At 45.7% G+C, this 15770-nt stretch overlaps 1 protein-coding gene across 3 annotated transcripts in view; it reads left to right on the forward strand.

The window, feature by feature from the left end:
• The window catches only part of KIAA1958 (KIAA1958 ortholog), a 67824-nt gene that overhangs the window by 19164 nt on the left and 32890 nt on the right, over positions 1 to 15770 (forward strand). For 2 of the 3 annotated variants that reach the window (XR_011323282.1, XM_069776599.1), the window contains exon 2: positions 12763 to 14036. Coding sequence is in view for 2 of the 3 variants with exons in the window: in XM_069776599.1 (XP_069632700.1) it covers positions 12875 to 14036 (1162 nt within the window). In the remaining variant the exon portion in view is untranslated. Of the gene's footprint in view, positions 1 to 1569; positions 1716 to 12762; positions 14037 to 15770 lie in introns of those variants that run through there. The other variant, XM_069776600.1, reaches the window with a different exon arrangement.

The following is a 15770-nucleotide window of genomic DNA, read 5'->3' on the forward strand; positions in this document are numbered from 1 at the left end:
TGCATGGGATCTGTTATGCATAGTTGGATACAAGCCTGTTCAAGGAATAATCTGCTGTCTTTATGTTTCTTGTATTTTTTCAAGTCTGTTCTTTCTTGCAACTCTTTTCTCCAAGTTTTGTTTTCTTTTTTTTTTTTTTTGTAGATTTTAAAAAGCAACTGCAGGGCAGGACCTCAGTCTGATACCAATAGTTTAATGATAAGGATAATTGTTGATACTTCAAAAAGTGCATTGTAAAGACAGTTTCAGAATGTTTTTCTTGCTGAGAATTAAGCCCTTGGAAGATCATTTAACATCCCAAACCATCTCTGTGTTTAAAAAAAAAAGGGAAAACCTAAACCCTTACATTCTAGTGTAGAAAGTGGAATTTCATCCTCATGCAGAAATGCTGAGTTCCTGTGATTGTTCTGATTTTCTACAGAAAACACCCCTCTTGATTTGTGTGGATGGTTAATAGTGTGGTTTCACTGGCACTGTTTAGCCAAATAATGAATGTTTTCAGTATTACCATAGCTACACTATTCCAATTTCCCTTTGCTTAGAAAAGTCCTGAAGTGAGAGAAATCCTACAAATAAAAAACACAAACCAAATATGGCACAGTAAAGTCATCAACAGAAGCTGCTTGCATTTGCTTGTGAGGAATAGCACAGTATCGTTACGTTGTCTGGGCTGGAACTGAAGGCATTGGTTTTCCACCAAGAATATGGGAGAGTTTGGTCTTCATAATTTGTGTGCAAGACAACTTTAATATTCCTGTTTTCTTTTTAGTAAATTACATGCAGACTTTCTCTTAATACAATTTCTAAGAAAATGAAAGGCCAGGGAAAACATCTTGCCTTCAGGCTGTGGTGTTTCATTCTCCTCATTGTAATTCTAAAATTAGAGAGGCTACACACTTCATTGTAAACTCAGGAAATCATGTATTTTAAAGATTTTTCCAAACATGTGGTGCAATTTCTCCATTAAAGAAGGATTGTGAACTGCAAGGTGAGGCAAATGCTAGCATCTTTGATAGAGTGCGGTTTTATATTCAGATCATCCTGAGAAATGATGTGAAGAAAGATGCAATTTTGGAACAAATTTTCATAAATAACACAAAATAACCAAGCCACGATACATAAGCTCCCTGGTAGCACTTTAAAATCTTATTGTTGATACACTTTTCAGAAATTATTTACCAGAAAATGTGTTCAGTCTTTAAAAATGTCCTTCGCTAGTAAAATATGAGAGATGGCCAAGATTGACTGGAGGCTACAGTTAAAACTCCCTGCCGTGTTTTACTAATCCTAATGCACAGGCATCTTCTCAAGTACTCCTCTGAGCTGTCCCATTGGTTGCATGGTATAGTGGTGTACGCTGATGTCACCATCATATTTACGCTGACGTTGCTGTCAACAGTTATATTGACCAGGCTCGTGGAGGTGCTGTGAATACCGGGTCTTTACCCTGGCACTGTTTCAGCAGAGCTGTTTAATTATTAAGGTGTTGGCTGAATGCAGAGTTCCCTGTCACTGTCATTTCTGCCTCCTCCCCAGAGCACCTTTTATCCCAGAGGCTCCGCATCGAGTACTAGAGGTACCTGAGAGTGCCTCCTTGGTTATTGCAAGACCCAGTTCTGGAAAGCAGTGTTGCTGTTGTCACCCCCCCATAGCTTGCTCTGCGTGAGGATGCCAGCTCCTCTATGAAGCACAGCTTGCAGTCGTTAAAAGTGGAGGTAAGAGTTTCTAGCACTTAAGGAGAGGCTGGATTGAGAGAAACGGAGCACGAGGTCTTACTCTTGTTTCCTGGAGGCTTGACCCCCATACTACCCTTCAGCCTTACTCTCAGGGCTACGGGGTGGCTTTGGGCTCTTGTGAACAGTGGGAAATTCCTGGGTAAAATCTGAGCCTGGACTCAAAACCAAACAGCTCCAAAAAGGCTGTTTTCCAGAGCTGTAACACACCTTTACAGCTGTGTTTGAGCACAGCCTGTATATTTACACATGGCTTGAAAAGCTCTGGAAGGAGCTTTAGAGAAAAACCCATGAGCAGGCACTGATATATGTGGGGTTACGCACTCATGCTGAATTCCTCAGCAAATGTTGTTGGAGCCAGAGTATGGTAAATCACTTGTCCTGCTGGTTTTTGTTTTGTTTTCATTTTTTATATTAAATTTTGGTAGGCAAGATGTGAACTCAAAGCAAAAGAATCTGGCTTGCTACAGGGATCAAAAGACTGGTGACTCAGCTAAAAAATGCCATTTGTCAGAGTTAATGATACAAGAATTATATGAGGGTAGAGGCATATTTGAATCAGTTCTGGCTCCCCAAAGAAGGGAGATCAAAATTCACCCATCCAGGGAAGTGTCTGCAGTGACATTATTCCTTGGGCAAGTCCAAACTCATAAATAGACATTTGGGCCTGCTTCAGTGACCACTGAGCTCAATGGAGTCTTCACCTCGGTGGGTATTAGATCAAGCTTTCCTAAGCAAATTTGATGGTGGATAGTTTGGCCGCATCACAACAGCTGTTTCTTTCTGTGCAGCAGTGGTCCTACCTGTATTCAAGGAATGATCAACAGTGCAGCAATAAAATGTCAGAGCTGGAATCCTTCATTTTGACTTTGTTGTAGAAAGACACTTTATGAAAAGGACAGATTGGGTTTGAAGGTGTGGAAAAGTTCAGTGTCAGACCCATTACAACCTCAAAGGAAGGTAGAGCCAAATTGAAACAAGTGGTAGTTGCACAGCTTTCCATGGGTTTATATCCAGGATGGATTCTGGCCTGATCGTCATTCTTGCTACATCTTCTCCACTGTTGCTAGCAGAGAAAGCCATGAGTGCAACTGAAAATTTTTGTTCTCTCCTTGCTTTTGCTCTGGAGAACTTTCCACCATTGTAGGAACGAATGCGGGAGCGAACAGTTGAGTAAATCATTGTTTCTTCTAGGATGATGGAGCATTTATGTTTTTAAAAGCAGGATTTGAGCTGGTCCAGCTGGTGTATTTTTATTTTGAAACTTCTATTCTATATAGAAGCATTCCTAACACATATGTGTGTTAGATCTTGTATTTATTTGGCCACTGCAGCAGGCAGCATTCTGAAATGTAAATGTAAATTTGTTAGTAGCTCAAAGAGAGGTGAGGCAGGGCTAGATTCATCCTAGCTGCAGGAGGAGTCTGATGCTTTAGCAGTTCAGTAATGCAGGACTTGACTTGTGGCTTCAGTTCGAGGACATTTAAAACTGATTGTGTTTTCCCTCCATGAAAACTGCCATATTTAAAAGTGCATCAAAAATTGCTATATGGGAACAACCTTCTGAAAACTGGTTGGTGACACGATGAAGACTTGAAAGTTTATTTCTACTCTTTTTCCCTCTCAGACTTGGAATTTAAGGTATAGCCAGAAATAAATCCACATATGTGCACTGAGCACACAGTTATGTTCATTCAGTGGTCCATATATATGCAAAAAAAACCCTCCAACAAGCCCCAAACTGTTTTGCAAGGGGGTGCTTGTTCATTGATTTCTGACATGGAGATGCAACTTGAACTGGAGTGCTTAGGCAGAGATAGTGACTGCACAGAGATGAGACAGGCGAGCTAGATTTCACCAGTGACGCAAGCAGCCACAAATACTGCCCAGCATTGCATGTTGGTGATGTGAAACACTGAATCTGAATGCAGCTCACGGACTGTAAGTAGAGGGGGAAATTATTTCCATGTTAGGTCCCTGCAGTCACCTTCAGCCTGTGCTGCTAACCTGGGGACAGACAGTGGTCATCCGATAGTTCATCTAAAACTCTGTAAGTCCACAGAACTGCTAGTGCTAAAATTCGCTTTCATTTGTCAGCCTGAAGAAACACAGCTTTCAAGCCAGAGCAGAGTCCATTTCATCCCTCAGGTCTTCACTGCAGACCACAGTGAGAAGTGTCTGTGTTAACAGAATTAGTTATATTTCATTGAGGCTTTGAGAGAAAGTTTCAGGGGTGCAGTTGCTAAATGCTGAATTGAACAAGCAGGATTTCTCCGTCTTCCATGTTTATGCTATTCAAGCACTGTAACTATGTTTACACTATTCAGTGCTTTCAAAATCCTCAAATCTTGTCTGGGTTCAGCTCAGTTGTAAGCAATGTGGAGAGTTAATATTTTACAGGATTACCTTAGTGCTACGGAGCTTCTGGGAAGACCATGGCAGAACATGTCCTTTATGGGATATGCAAGGATGACGCAAGGTCAAAAAAATGAAGTGTAGCACTGCCAAGTGCTTTGACTTCTCTGGAGCTGGAGGTGCTCAGTAACTTTGCAGATACATTCATGAACTGTGGAAAGCTCACTGTCCTTTCTGACACGTTCCTTGGAAGGAAGATCCTTCCTCAGCAAGAGGAAGCAGTCCCATGCATTTCTGTACCATTCTCTGATGATCCTACTTACTTCAAACGAAGACAAACAAATCAGGCCTATGTTCCTGAGGACTGAAGCTCAGGAGTAGGAAGCACCAGCACAGGGAGTGGCGTGGTGGAGGACTCATGATAAGGACTTAACAGTGTGAGCAGTTATCAGGAGAGTCACAGTGAGCTGGGAGGAATGGAGTGACAACAGGTCAGTTTCAGGAAGCTTAAACTGAGACATTGGTGTTTGGATGAGAAGAGTTTCTTAGGTGACAAGATCCTGCTTAGATCGCTCAGATTTGCTGCACCATCTGTGCTGCTCCCTTTTCACCTGCTTCTCCTCTTGGTGCTCTTTTGGTCCCTTTATGAGCCTTCAGCCATGCTGTGCAAGAGCAAGGCTCATGTAGCTCCTGTTTAGTGGGCACTGAGGAAAAAAAACAAAATTAGAAGCAGTGGTGCTTGTAGCGTTACATTTGGATTAAGGATCGAGCCCCCAAACTCTTCCTCAGTCTGTTCTGCTGTCAATGGATGGATCATTTAATTTTGTGAATGAGGCAGGCTCTTGGGAGGCTCATAGTCCTGTGGCAGTCTTCTTTGTGAAAAGGCAAGGAAACCCCCAAACACTGTCCCTGCCAAATCCTTTTCTTTCTCAGCCAGCTGAAGTAGTTGCATCAGCAAACAGGTTTTGCTGCTTTCCTCTGGCTTGCTGTGATGATGGCTGCAGTTGAAGGCATGCCACATTTGGCAGGGAGAGCGTCTTCCCTCAAGACTAACCATCAGCTGAGGAGGAGCTGCGGTCTTGTGCACCAAGTGTGACAGACAACCGTGAGATTTTTCTGAATGGAGACCAGCACTACTTGCCTAGAGAGATGTGTGGTTATTTTTTCTTCCTACTTCCCCCTGCACCCCCATCTCAGGAAAGCATTCTTGGTGCTGCTCCTTGGTGATAGGAATGGTAATTGTGGTTCATTGTGGGTGAAACCCTGTCCTGCTTATTCAATAGCAGAGCTCCTACTGGCTTCAGAAAGCCCAAGATAGAAGCACAGAGGCTCTGAGACACACAAAAGTGAAGGTACTTGCTACACATAAATGACTGAATCGATACAAAATTTGGGATGAGCCTAGAATTGTGGAGGTGGAAAATTAGCATGAAGATTTTGGGTTGTTCCTACCGTACATCCCTATTTATTTCTAAATCAGTTCTCACAGAGCTAAAACCATGAACAAATAGTATAAGCTCACATAATTTGGAAATAGTGATATTGTTAAGGTGAGAGGTTGTTTGTCGCTTGAAGACACCACCTGGAGACTGTACAAAAGTGACAAGGAAACAGTGACGAATGAGCATAGCTGGAGGAATTATCCTCTAGTTTAAGGATACATTGCCAAACTATCTCACAGGCTTGCAGAACTTGCCAGAATTTGTGAGTGTTTCCTCTGTAATTTATACCCTTTTGTTTCCTGGAGAGGCATTCAATTAAAAACATGTTTTTGTAACTGAAGGGAGCCATGTACAGTTTGTGTCAGAGATGGAGGTCTGCCTCTTTCCCCCACAGCGAAGTGGAAGACCTAGTTGATTCATACCTTGCCTATAAGATGTCATTATTTTCTACATGCTTTCTTTCTTTCCCTCTCTGCTTCTTCTTGTCTCATAGTCTTTCTTTCAAGCAGAAAATAAATTCAGTAGTATTTGAGTTGACATAGAAGTTTTGTACGTCTGAAGTAAAAAATCAGAGAAAATGCACTGACTTGTTCCCAGCCCTTCCAGTTTGCTGGCCTGTTTTGAATGAGTGGTTGTCCATCTCAGTCCTTTGACAAGTTGATGACATCCTTAGCGGTATCATTGAAGAAATCAAAACACCAGGGCAAGGAGGCTGTGCTTTAACTCCACTGTTAGTAGCAGACCCCCATAGGAGATAGCAAGGAAGGTAATTAGCAGTGGCATGATTTTGGGTGCTCTGTTGCATGCCTGATGCCTCTGGCATTTGGAGAGCGTTATCTGGGGGAGACATCAGCTCCTGCTGAGTCTGCTTCAGCCTCTTACTTTGGGAAGGAGAAATACTGCCTGCAATCCTGGATTGATAGCTAGTGGAGGCTGTGGGACTGCAGCAGGACCTTTTGGGGACCACAGTACTGCTCTGCCTTCTCTGATGAATGGACACTTGGATTTCTGCTGTTGTTGACTTCAGTCCTTTAGCAATGTTAAGCATTTGGCTTAAGAACTGCTAATAATAAAAGAAGCCCTAATATTGTCCATTGGCTAAAATCTTGAATGAGATAGATACTTACGCTTACACACATAGATACTTAAACATGGTGGCCAAACCTTTAATTCACAGTGCTCTCAATCTGTTAGGTAGTAATTGTGTTTCCTTACTTCTAAGTATGAAAAAGATCCTCAAAATGAAGCAGTGCTTCCCCTTCAGATGTTGATGTAGTAACAGCCCAGTATGTTTGGCCAGGACAGAGAGGCTGAAAGCAAAGAGGATGTAAAACATTCTGAGCTTCTTTTGCTAGTATGAGAAAGCAGAGCCCAACACACGAGAGTTTCAGACCTCTGAGTGTAAAAGCTGATAAAACATTGCTTCTCCATAAAAGCACTTAGAAGTCATGTTTCAGCTGCTGTAAGAATGGTTTGAAATTCATGCTATGTAAAATGACTAAATGCAAGGGTTTTTACACCTGTCTTTTAATGTTTTAGGATTCAGATTTTATTTTTTATACAGCTGTGAGGTTAGAAAGATTACTTTTTATTATTAACAAAAGTAATTTTTGCATTGTAATCTTACTTGAGAATCTTGGGTTTTTAGAAAACTTACAGTAGCATCAGCCTTGGGATCATGTCCCCAGAGTTGGTTAATGTAGCCATGGCTATACTGTTCCATTGATTTGATCAGCGTGGAAGTTCCTGAAATGCTGATAATTAGTAGTGGTAATAGAATTTCAAACATACATTTGTGTGATGCAAGTTATGCTGTGTCGACTTGTCTAACATTACCCTGGGAAGGAAATCCATTGCTGACTGCCTGTGAGTCTGTGAGAGGACAGGATCCCAAAAAGGTTTCTTGCCTTCTTTACAACAAAATGCACCCATCACTCTCCCTGAGCTGTAGGTCCACCAAACGCACGTTTCGGTGTGCAGATGCTGCTGGAGGACACCCACTTCCCACTGCACGCCTCTGCTTCATCCCATTTTTTTGCATTCAGCTCCTTCACTGCATCCTCACCTCTGCTGCCTCCTTTATGGGGGAGCCACATCACTGACTTCCCCGTTTGTCCTGAAAAACCTCCCACGAGGTCCTAAGCAAAACTCCACTGCGACACTCTGATGCACAAGGAGGCAAAGAAGGAGAGGTAATTGAGGTAGCCAGGTCTTTGGTCCCCACTGGTGTTTGTTCATTCTCTGCATGGGATAAAGGGAGGGGTTCATGGTGGCCACAGCTACCAACTGCTGTTGCTCCTGGGACTTGCCTGCTGTCAGTGCTTCTTCTCTGGTCATAACAAAGGGCCTGTTCCTACTGCTGTGTGCAAAATTAGGAAGAATTTTGTCTGCATGAAACTAGCTAAGCCAAGTCCCATCCTAGAACATGGAAGAGGGATACTCTTCAGAGGTTGCTATTTTTCATTACCCTTTGGTCTCCAAGTAGATCTCCTATGGCAAAGCCCTGGTTCTGGATACAGAAAATATTCCCTTTCCCAAATCAAATGATGTTCCAGTTAATGCGTTAACAATTCTCAAGGAATGGTTTTGCAACAATAAGGCTTTCTGGCATAGCATTCTGTACACATTAGTCACTACAGCGACATGTTGTAAATGAGGTCGTAAAAGCTAAACAAGCCATAAAATCAGATTCTTAGTTTAGGGTCCAGATAGCTGCAGTGAATTTCCAGCACCTAGACATGCTTCATTCTGAATTAGATACTGCTAAGCTCTGAACTGCAGAAAAGTGCTGTGGAAGGTTATAGCTTTACCATCTGTAATGCAGCTAAAATACCAGTGTTATTCACACTGAAGATGTAGCTTGTTTTTGCCAGCTACTGTATGATTTCAGAGTATACATATTAGCAGGTTATTAAGCATGAGTCATCTTATCAAATCTTGCCAGTCTGAATGAAGGACTTATATAATCTTTAAAATTTGATTTAGCAAACAAGAGCAGACTGGCAGCCAGGAGCATGCTGTCTGACTGAGCAGGCAAAGTCCCTCTTCAGGAAACCGGGTAGATTATGATGGATTTGCTGTACTTTCTACAGGCTGAGTCCCTCCCTGCCAAAGTGCCCTTGTCAACTTCTGCTGCAGTTGGAGAACCGAAGACGCATTGTTTCTGAATAACTGATGTCTTTGGACTTTCAGCCCTGCACAAACCATCTACACTGTGACAGTTGACCTGATCTTATTTGCCTGAGGGGAAAATGGTTCTTCAGCCAAACTGGGCTTTCTATCCTCCCGAGATACATCTCTGGTCGTGCAGCAGCTGAGCAGTTCCATGCTTTCCAACAGGTTTGCACTGATGTAGCTTCGGACTATAGCCCTGACTATATCTCTCCCTCCTTTCCCCTGTTCACTTTCCAGATTGTGCTCCTTGCTGTATGTGAGTATAGTGTTACTCCTCCAATCACTTGGTGTTTCTTCTGTGGCGGGGTGCGTTGTGAGTCCATTTCTTTGAATATACCAGTCAGCAGCAATGTGGATGCCCTGGGGGTTTTGACCCCTGTCCAGGTTAACAGTGTATCTTTAAAAGGTTTAAAACAAATCACAAAATATAGCAAACAACTTTTAGGTGTTTAAAAGCTGTATGTTTGAAAAGGGGATTCTTCTCCAGTGCCTAAAAGGCTTGCAAGGAGAGGACCTACTGCATTTATTATACTGTACAGAGGCACTGGTCATGCAAGGAGCTTTGTGTTACGGGTGAGGCTGTGAGGTCTGTACCATTGCTGGGGTTTTGTGTGGGCAATAATAGAAGCTGGAATTTGAGTTATTGTAGCAGTTGTTCTCTGTGCATGCACCATGGCTTGAGCCACTGCAAACCCAAGCTTGTATCTTACGCTATTTTACCTGTGTTTCCTAATGATGTGCTTCTTCCTGGTCATCCATTATCCAGGACTTCCCTCCATGTCATGTTTAATTTCAAAGATGTTGGAAAAATACCTAGAAGTTTGCAAAATATCTAGAAATTCCCATGCTGGGTCCATTCTTGATGGCACCAGTGAGGCACAGTGCCTGGGTGGGGAGGAAAGACCCATGGCAAGCCTCATGGAGGGAATCGTAGGCAGTACTTGTCCATTCTGTTTCCAGTTTTGGTTTGCACAGGTAACCCTTTGCCTGGTGAATGAAAGTGGGTGGGCAGGGATATGCAGGCTGCAAAACCATTGAAACCCAGCCTCCCTGCTTCCCTTGGCACAGAGCAAACATGGTTATCTGCAGCTAGCTGGCAGGCGACTTTGAAGAGCAACTGAGTAGGCAGGTAGTAATGTGTGCTGATTTTAGGGAAAGCATTCTCCCGGGCCAGTTAGCCACTGTTTAGCTGTCTTTTCGAGCCACAACGCAGTTCATTTTGCATCTAAAAATGCTTGTGTAGAAGAGGACAGGGAACAAAATAAGGTGTAACATTGGCATGAATGCTGCATTTCAGGTGGGAAAAATGTAAAGGGTTTTTCTGCCTGTGTAAAAATAGAAGTGAGATGGGAACAACGGGAGCTTCAAGTCTTGCAGGTCATGTTCACAAAGCACAGGAGGGAGAACGTTAGGGAGACCCTCCAAACAGGCCTGCAGAAATGAGCAGAAGTTCCCAGTTACTTTTAGCTGTCTGAGAAGGTCACCAGAGGTGACTTCTCTGTTACCAGGTGTACACAAAGAGACATGCTCAGGCTTTGCTATCATCTGGCAGTGCTGCAGTTTCTCTGGTATCCCTTCATTATTTTAATGAAAAAAGTTCCACTTAGTTGATTAATAATTTAAAAAATATATTTACCAAATTGAAATTGTATTGAGATGTGATCCCTTGTTTGAAAAAGTGACCTCTAGCAGGTAACAGCTGGCAAGATAGGAACCATGGATATCGTTAGAGGAATATAAATGTACATTTAATCTCTATTAATTTAGCTGAGCAGTAACCTCAAAACATTCTTAGCCCAGCCTGTGCCCAGCAACCATGACATTTTGAGTTGTTTGAGCTCTTATGTTACTGATCTTCTCCAGCAACTCAAATAACCTTCATTTTTAAAAGTAAGACAATAGTGGAAAGAAAGAGAGACTGTCCAGTTCTGTATTAATAATAGTGAGGACCCTGGGTGAGGGCTATGTGTTGGGGTCCATCTGTGAAGTACTGACTTTCTTACAGACCCCTGGGGTCCGAGTTACCTGGACCTGTTGAAGTCAGCTAGAGCTTCACATTTGACTTTGATCTATTTCAGCCACAGTCCTTGAGGATCTTTACAGTAGGGGGTAATAATTTCCCACCTCAGAAATGGACTACTGAGGGGTCCACTGTACTAGCAGTGGGACTGTGTGAAAACTGGTTTCTGCCGTTTTTCTCAGTGCGATCATCGCTCTAAGATTGTGCAGACATTTGACTAACTATATCTCATCTGGTTGTGGTAAAAAAAAAAAATATTGTTATTGCAGTAGTTAAGTAATGAAATGCCTGGGTAATAGGTAAATGGGCATTGACTGCAGCTTAAATCTGTAAGTGTGTGAAATACAGAACATTATAAGCAAAATAAAAGTTAAAAAATAATTTTTAACAGCAGGTGTTCCTGTGAACAACCTCCTGATTTAGAGCTGATACAAGAGGCCGACAGGCATATACATATGAGCATTCCCACTGCAACCTTAATTTTTTGTCAGGGCCCTGAGGGCACCCATGGGCTTTAATAGCACTGCCCAGCCTGCCCTGGGACCCCCACCCATCCCCTGCCCATGGCCCAGGAGCCCCATTTCAGCTGAGCCTGGGTATGTCAGTCTAGTGCCCAATGCCTGGGGTTGGGGCTGCCCCAGCTGTTTGGCCCCCAGCCCCAGCAGTGCCCTGATGTTTGTCAAGCAGTGACCAAGCCCCATGCCATTAATTCCAGACATACCTTATAGCCATGCTTACATACCATCAGAAGCTTACTACTCAGATTGTTGAATTTTGACATCAAAAAAGAAAGCCTCAGTCCAAGAAGTTTACTGTAAACAATTTCAGTATTTTTAGCTGAGTTATGTTACAATTCCTTGCTCTTCTTTGTTACTGAAAGAATGGTTACTCTTTAAATTTACTTTTTTTTTTTCCTTCTTTTCCCTGCTATTCACTTAAATGAATGAAGCATCTCCTGCATCATGTTTCATTGTCTTTTTTATGGTGATAAAAGAAATGCAGATCTGAGAAACAACTGCAAGGTCTCCTGGAAAGTCCTAGCGCGGAAGTCCTGAGAAGTTGAGGGCTTGCAGTCTTGTGTGAGATGAGATCTTGCCTGAAAAGTAGCTGTACAACATGGGCAGCAAGCAGTTTCTGGCAGCAAAAGATGAACATGATAGGTTTTGTATTTTTATGTTTGACCTGAAATATTGTAGGATTCATGGCTTTGGCCCCAGAGGTCCACGCCTTGTGCTGCAAATTTCTAAATAGTTCTGATGAAAATGGCAAGTGTTTGTCTTGAACAGAATCATGATTTAGATCTAGGAAAATAGACAATATGACAAAAAAGCAAAACTCTCAGCATTTAAGGAAGGTTATGACTTAAACCTTGCAGGTCCCTTAAACTTCTAAGCCTGTCTTAAGCCTTTGATCAACTGGTGACTGTCAGTATAGCACAGAGAAGGGTGAACTTCTTTGTTTTGTCCTTGTATTGAAAACTAAAGTTTCTGGCCTTCATTTTGATGCCTGTCAAATTCAGTTGAAAAGGAGATATTTGATAGATTTGAGAAACCTGCATAAATGATATAAAACGTTATGAAGTTTCATCAGGGGGAGAGGGTGTGTCTGAGTTGGTGCTTGATTGCTGCCCTGCTGTTCAAGATGAATTTTGTGTTTTAAGACTTTATTTAATTTTAATTTCCCAGGTATGAAGACGCAATCACCATCTTTTGGGCTACATTTGCATTTTGTCAGAGATTCAAGCTTCAAATCCCATTGCCACTGATACTAAACTGGCTTGTTTAAAAAGCCATTTTAACTTGTTTTAGCTGTGTATTGCAGGGATACTCCTTCCCCCGGGTTTAAAGGCAGATTTTTTGCAGGCAGAACGAGGAATGAGGCGGCTCAAAAGCAGGCGCTGCTTTGAGAAACACGTTTTGGAGCGCACGAGATGAGAGGGAGACGGGCTTAGCTGCGCTTACAAATGTTTCATTTGCCTGTGCAAACGCGGTCTTGCTTTGGGAGTGCTGAAGAGCGGGGTTTTGCTCTCTGTTTGCAGGCGAGCAGCAAGCATGAGCTTGGCAACGCGCGACCGTGAGCGCCGGGCCCCCGTGATCTGAACGGCGTCTTCAGCTGACTTCCCGGTGGTGAGGCACGGTCGGTCCCCTACCATGGAGGACTGCCTTCACACCTCCTCCGAAAACCTCTCCAAGCTGGTCAGCTGGGCCCACAGCCATGGGACCATCTGCAGCCTCATCCCCAACCTCAAGCACCTGCTCTCCGAGGGGGCCCACGGCAACCTGACGGCCATGTGGGGCTGTAGCGCCGGCCACGCCTACCACTGGCCCCTGGCCGCCACTTGCCGGGCCGGCTCCCAGGAGCGCGTCTGCTTCCAGGACAGCCGCAGCTTCAACTCGGACAGCCCCAGCATGCTGGGGGTGCCCTCAGAGGCGCAGGCCAGCCCCCTGGAGCGCTACCCGGGCCGGCCAGGGAAGGCCAAGCTGGACTGCACCCGCACGCGCGACTCCTGCGACTTCTCCTACTGCAGCGAGCCGTCGGAGCTGGGCGAGCCCGTGGAGGAGTACGAGGATGAGGCCACCCTCTTCGACATGGTCTGCGAGTCCTCCGTCACCGACGAGGACAGCGACTTCGAGCCGCACCCCCACCGGGCCCCCGCCGGCCCCCGCAAGCGGCCGGCCGCCAGCCTGCCCACCCCGGCCCAGGCCCAGCCCGCCGACGAGGGTGGCGGCGAGGTCCTCCTCAAGAAGATCAAGCAGGAGCTCCCCGAGGACTACTACATCGTGGCCAACGCCGAGCTGACGGCCGGCGCCGACGGGCCCGCCCTGGCCCTGACGCAGATGTCCAAGCCCAAGCCGCAGGCCCAGGCCGGGCCCTCCTGCCTGGGCCCTGCCAGGGCCCTGCCCCAGCCCCAGCCCGCCGCGGGCCCCGATCCGGACCCGCAGCGTCTCTCCGCCTCCCCCCCCGGCCTGCCCCGGCTGGCCACGCAGCGGCCCCCCCGGGGACCCCTGGCCTCCCCGGCACGGGGGGCGGGCGGTGGCCCCGCGGCCGCCCTCCAGGTGCCAGCCACCAGCTCCAACGCCACCGTCACCGCCGGCAAACCCATCAGCATCCCCCTCTCAGCCCTGCAGCTGCCCGGTCAGGAGGAGCCGCCGGCCACTGAGGAGACCCTCCCGCCCGCCCCGCAGCTGGCCCCGGGCGGCGAGGCAGCCGGCTCGCCCTCGGTGAGCGCCGAGCCTGAGGTCAGCTCCAGCCAGCAGCAGCCCCCCGCCGCCCCCGCCACCACCCCTGAGGCGGCAGCACAGTCGATGCCAGGTAGGACGCTGGGTGGGAGTTGAGGGACGGTGACGTTTTGGGGGTGGCCCCCCCCAGGCACGGGCTCGGTGAGGGGGCGGCCAGGGAGGAGGTGCTGCGTTGTAGGAGGGTGCCCCGGTCCCGCCAGCTTGTAAGTCGGTAGGTAGAGAAGGTGCCCCCGATCAGAAGAGGACGTGGAGGACCTCAACTGGGCGAAGGCTAGGAGCACCCCCTGCGAGAAAGTGTTCCGCTGCCCTAGGGAAAGCGCGCTTTTCAGACAGGTTTGTAGGTGCAGTTGTGTCATGGGAGAGGGCGTGCAGCTGCCTCGCTGGGGTCACGGGGCGGGGAGGACATGAAACCGGGCCACACACTCTTTTGATGAGCCAGAAAGAAGCGGTCTCAGCCAGGGGAGCCTAGAGTTGGGGGTCGCGTGCTGTCTTCACCCTGTCAGAAGAGTAATGTTTGACATGGAGAGGCAAAGGAGGGCACACAGAGAGTTCCTGGAGGGAGGTCTGACCTTCTATAAATCTCTATTAAATGGCTTACCTGACCTGTAAATCAGAGCAGGCTGCAGAGATGAGAAGAACAACCACAACCTTAACCATGAAATTGATAACACTTAAACTTTAATCCAAGAGAAAAAAACGATTTTTTTTCCCCTCTTAGTGGAAGTTCTCATATCCCGTGTCCTTCATATTTTTCATCTCCCACTGCTGCCAAAGTACCAAGAATTGGCACAAACAGATCAACATTATTGGATAAGGAGCATGTTAAAACAGTGTACTTTTTCTGAATGATTATCCCATGTGCAGAATAACTTAGTGTTGGCCGTAGGTCTTCTGGAGGGGAAGGAAATCTGTTTCTTGAGCAGACTCACCAGCTGCCTGTGGACCTGACTGCAGACAGTGCTGGCTTTGCTTTTCCAGCTGGTGCACAGTGCCATCCTGGGGGGAAGCAAGGGCAGGAGCCAGTTCTCTGCCTGCTCCCTCGGTGGTTCAGCCTACGAGTGTCTGGTCAGATAGAGCAGAGCCAGGCAGTGGAGGGGGGGAAAATTGCCTATATGCAGTCCATGTGGCAGCTACTGTAAGCGCTAAAAACAATGACTTTTAACGGCATGGATGATACTTCAACCTGGACACCCTGCAACCTGATTGAACGCTAGCAAATCTAATAATTCACAAGAGCCTGCAGATCTTGTTGCCAAATAAAACGGTGGGCAAAGTTAAATACCCAGTTTTGCTAAGTAAACCCCACTAAGCATTAGAAATTAGAAAGGATGATAACTGTCTTGGTTACAGCAAAGCAAATTCTTTTTTGGGACCTATTTCTGCATGGCTGCGTCTTTGAGATGTTACTTTGCAGTAGTCCTGTCATGTAGCATCCCTCGTGGAAATTCCCTTACAAAATTCCAACTGGTTTAGAACTGACTCTGCTCAGCTAAATACGAGAGATATGGGATGCCTGATGTCAATCCGAATTGCGTGGTAAACCTACTTATTCCACATTCCTCAGTTTATAAAGTGTATCACTGCTTTATATACTATAGCTAGTTTCTACCAACCTGCCCCTGCAACTGGCTTGGTCTCAAACTTGAAAAAGCTGGGACAATGGAGTACAAACCTAGGCAGAATTTGTCTATGTAGGTGTGTGTTATCTGGGAGAGGGATTTACTTTCAGCAGCTTCATTAGAAAACCCAAACCCTTTCAGACTGCTTTTGCCAGGTCCTCAGAAGCCAAACTAGTTCAGCAGTTGTC

The sequence above is a fragment of the Haliaeetus albicilla genome, chromosome Z (assembly GCF_947461875.1).
Source record: "Haliaeetus albicilla chromosome Z, bHalAlb1.1, whole genome shotgun sequence".
Classification (NCBI taxonomy): Eukaryota; Metazoa; Chordata; class Aves; order Accipitriformes; family Accipitridae; genus Haliaeetus; species Haliaeetus albicilla.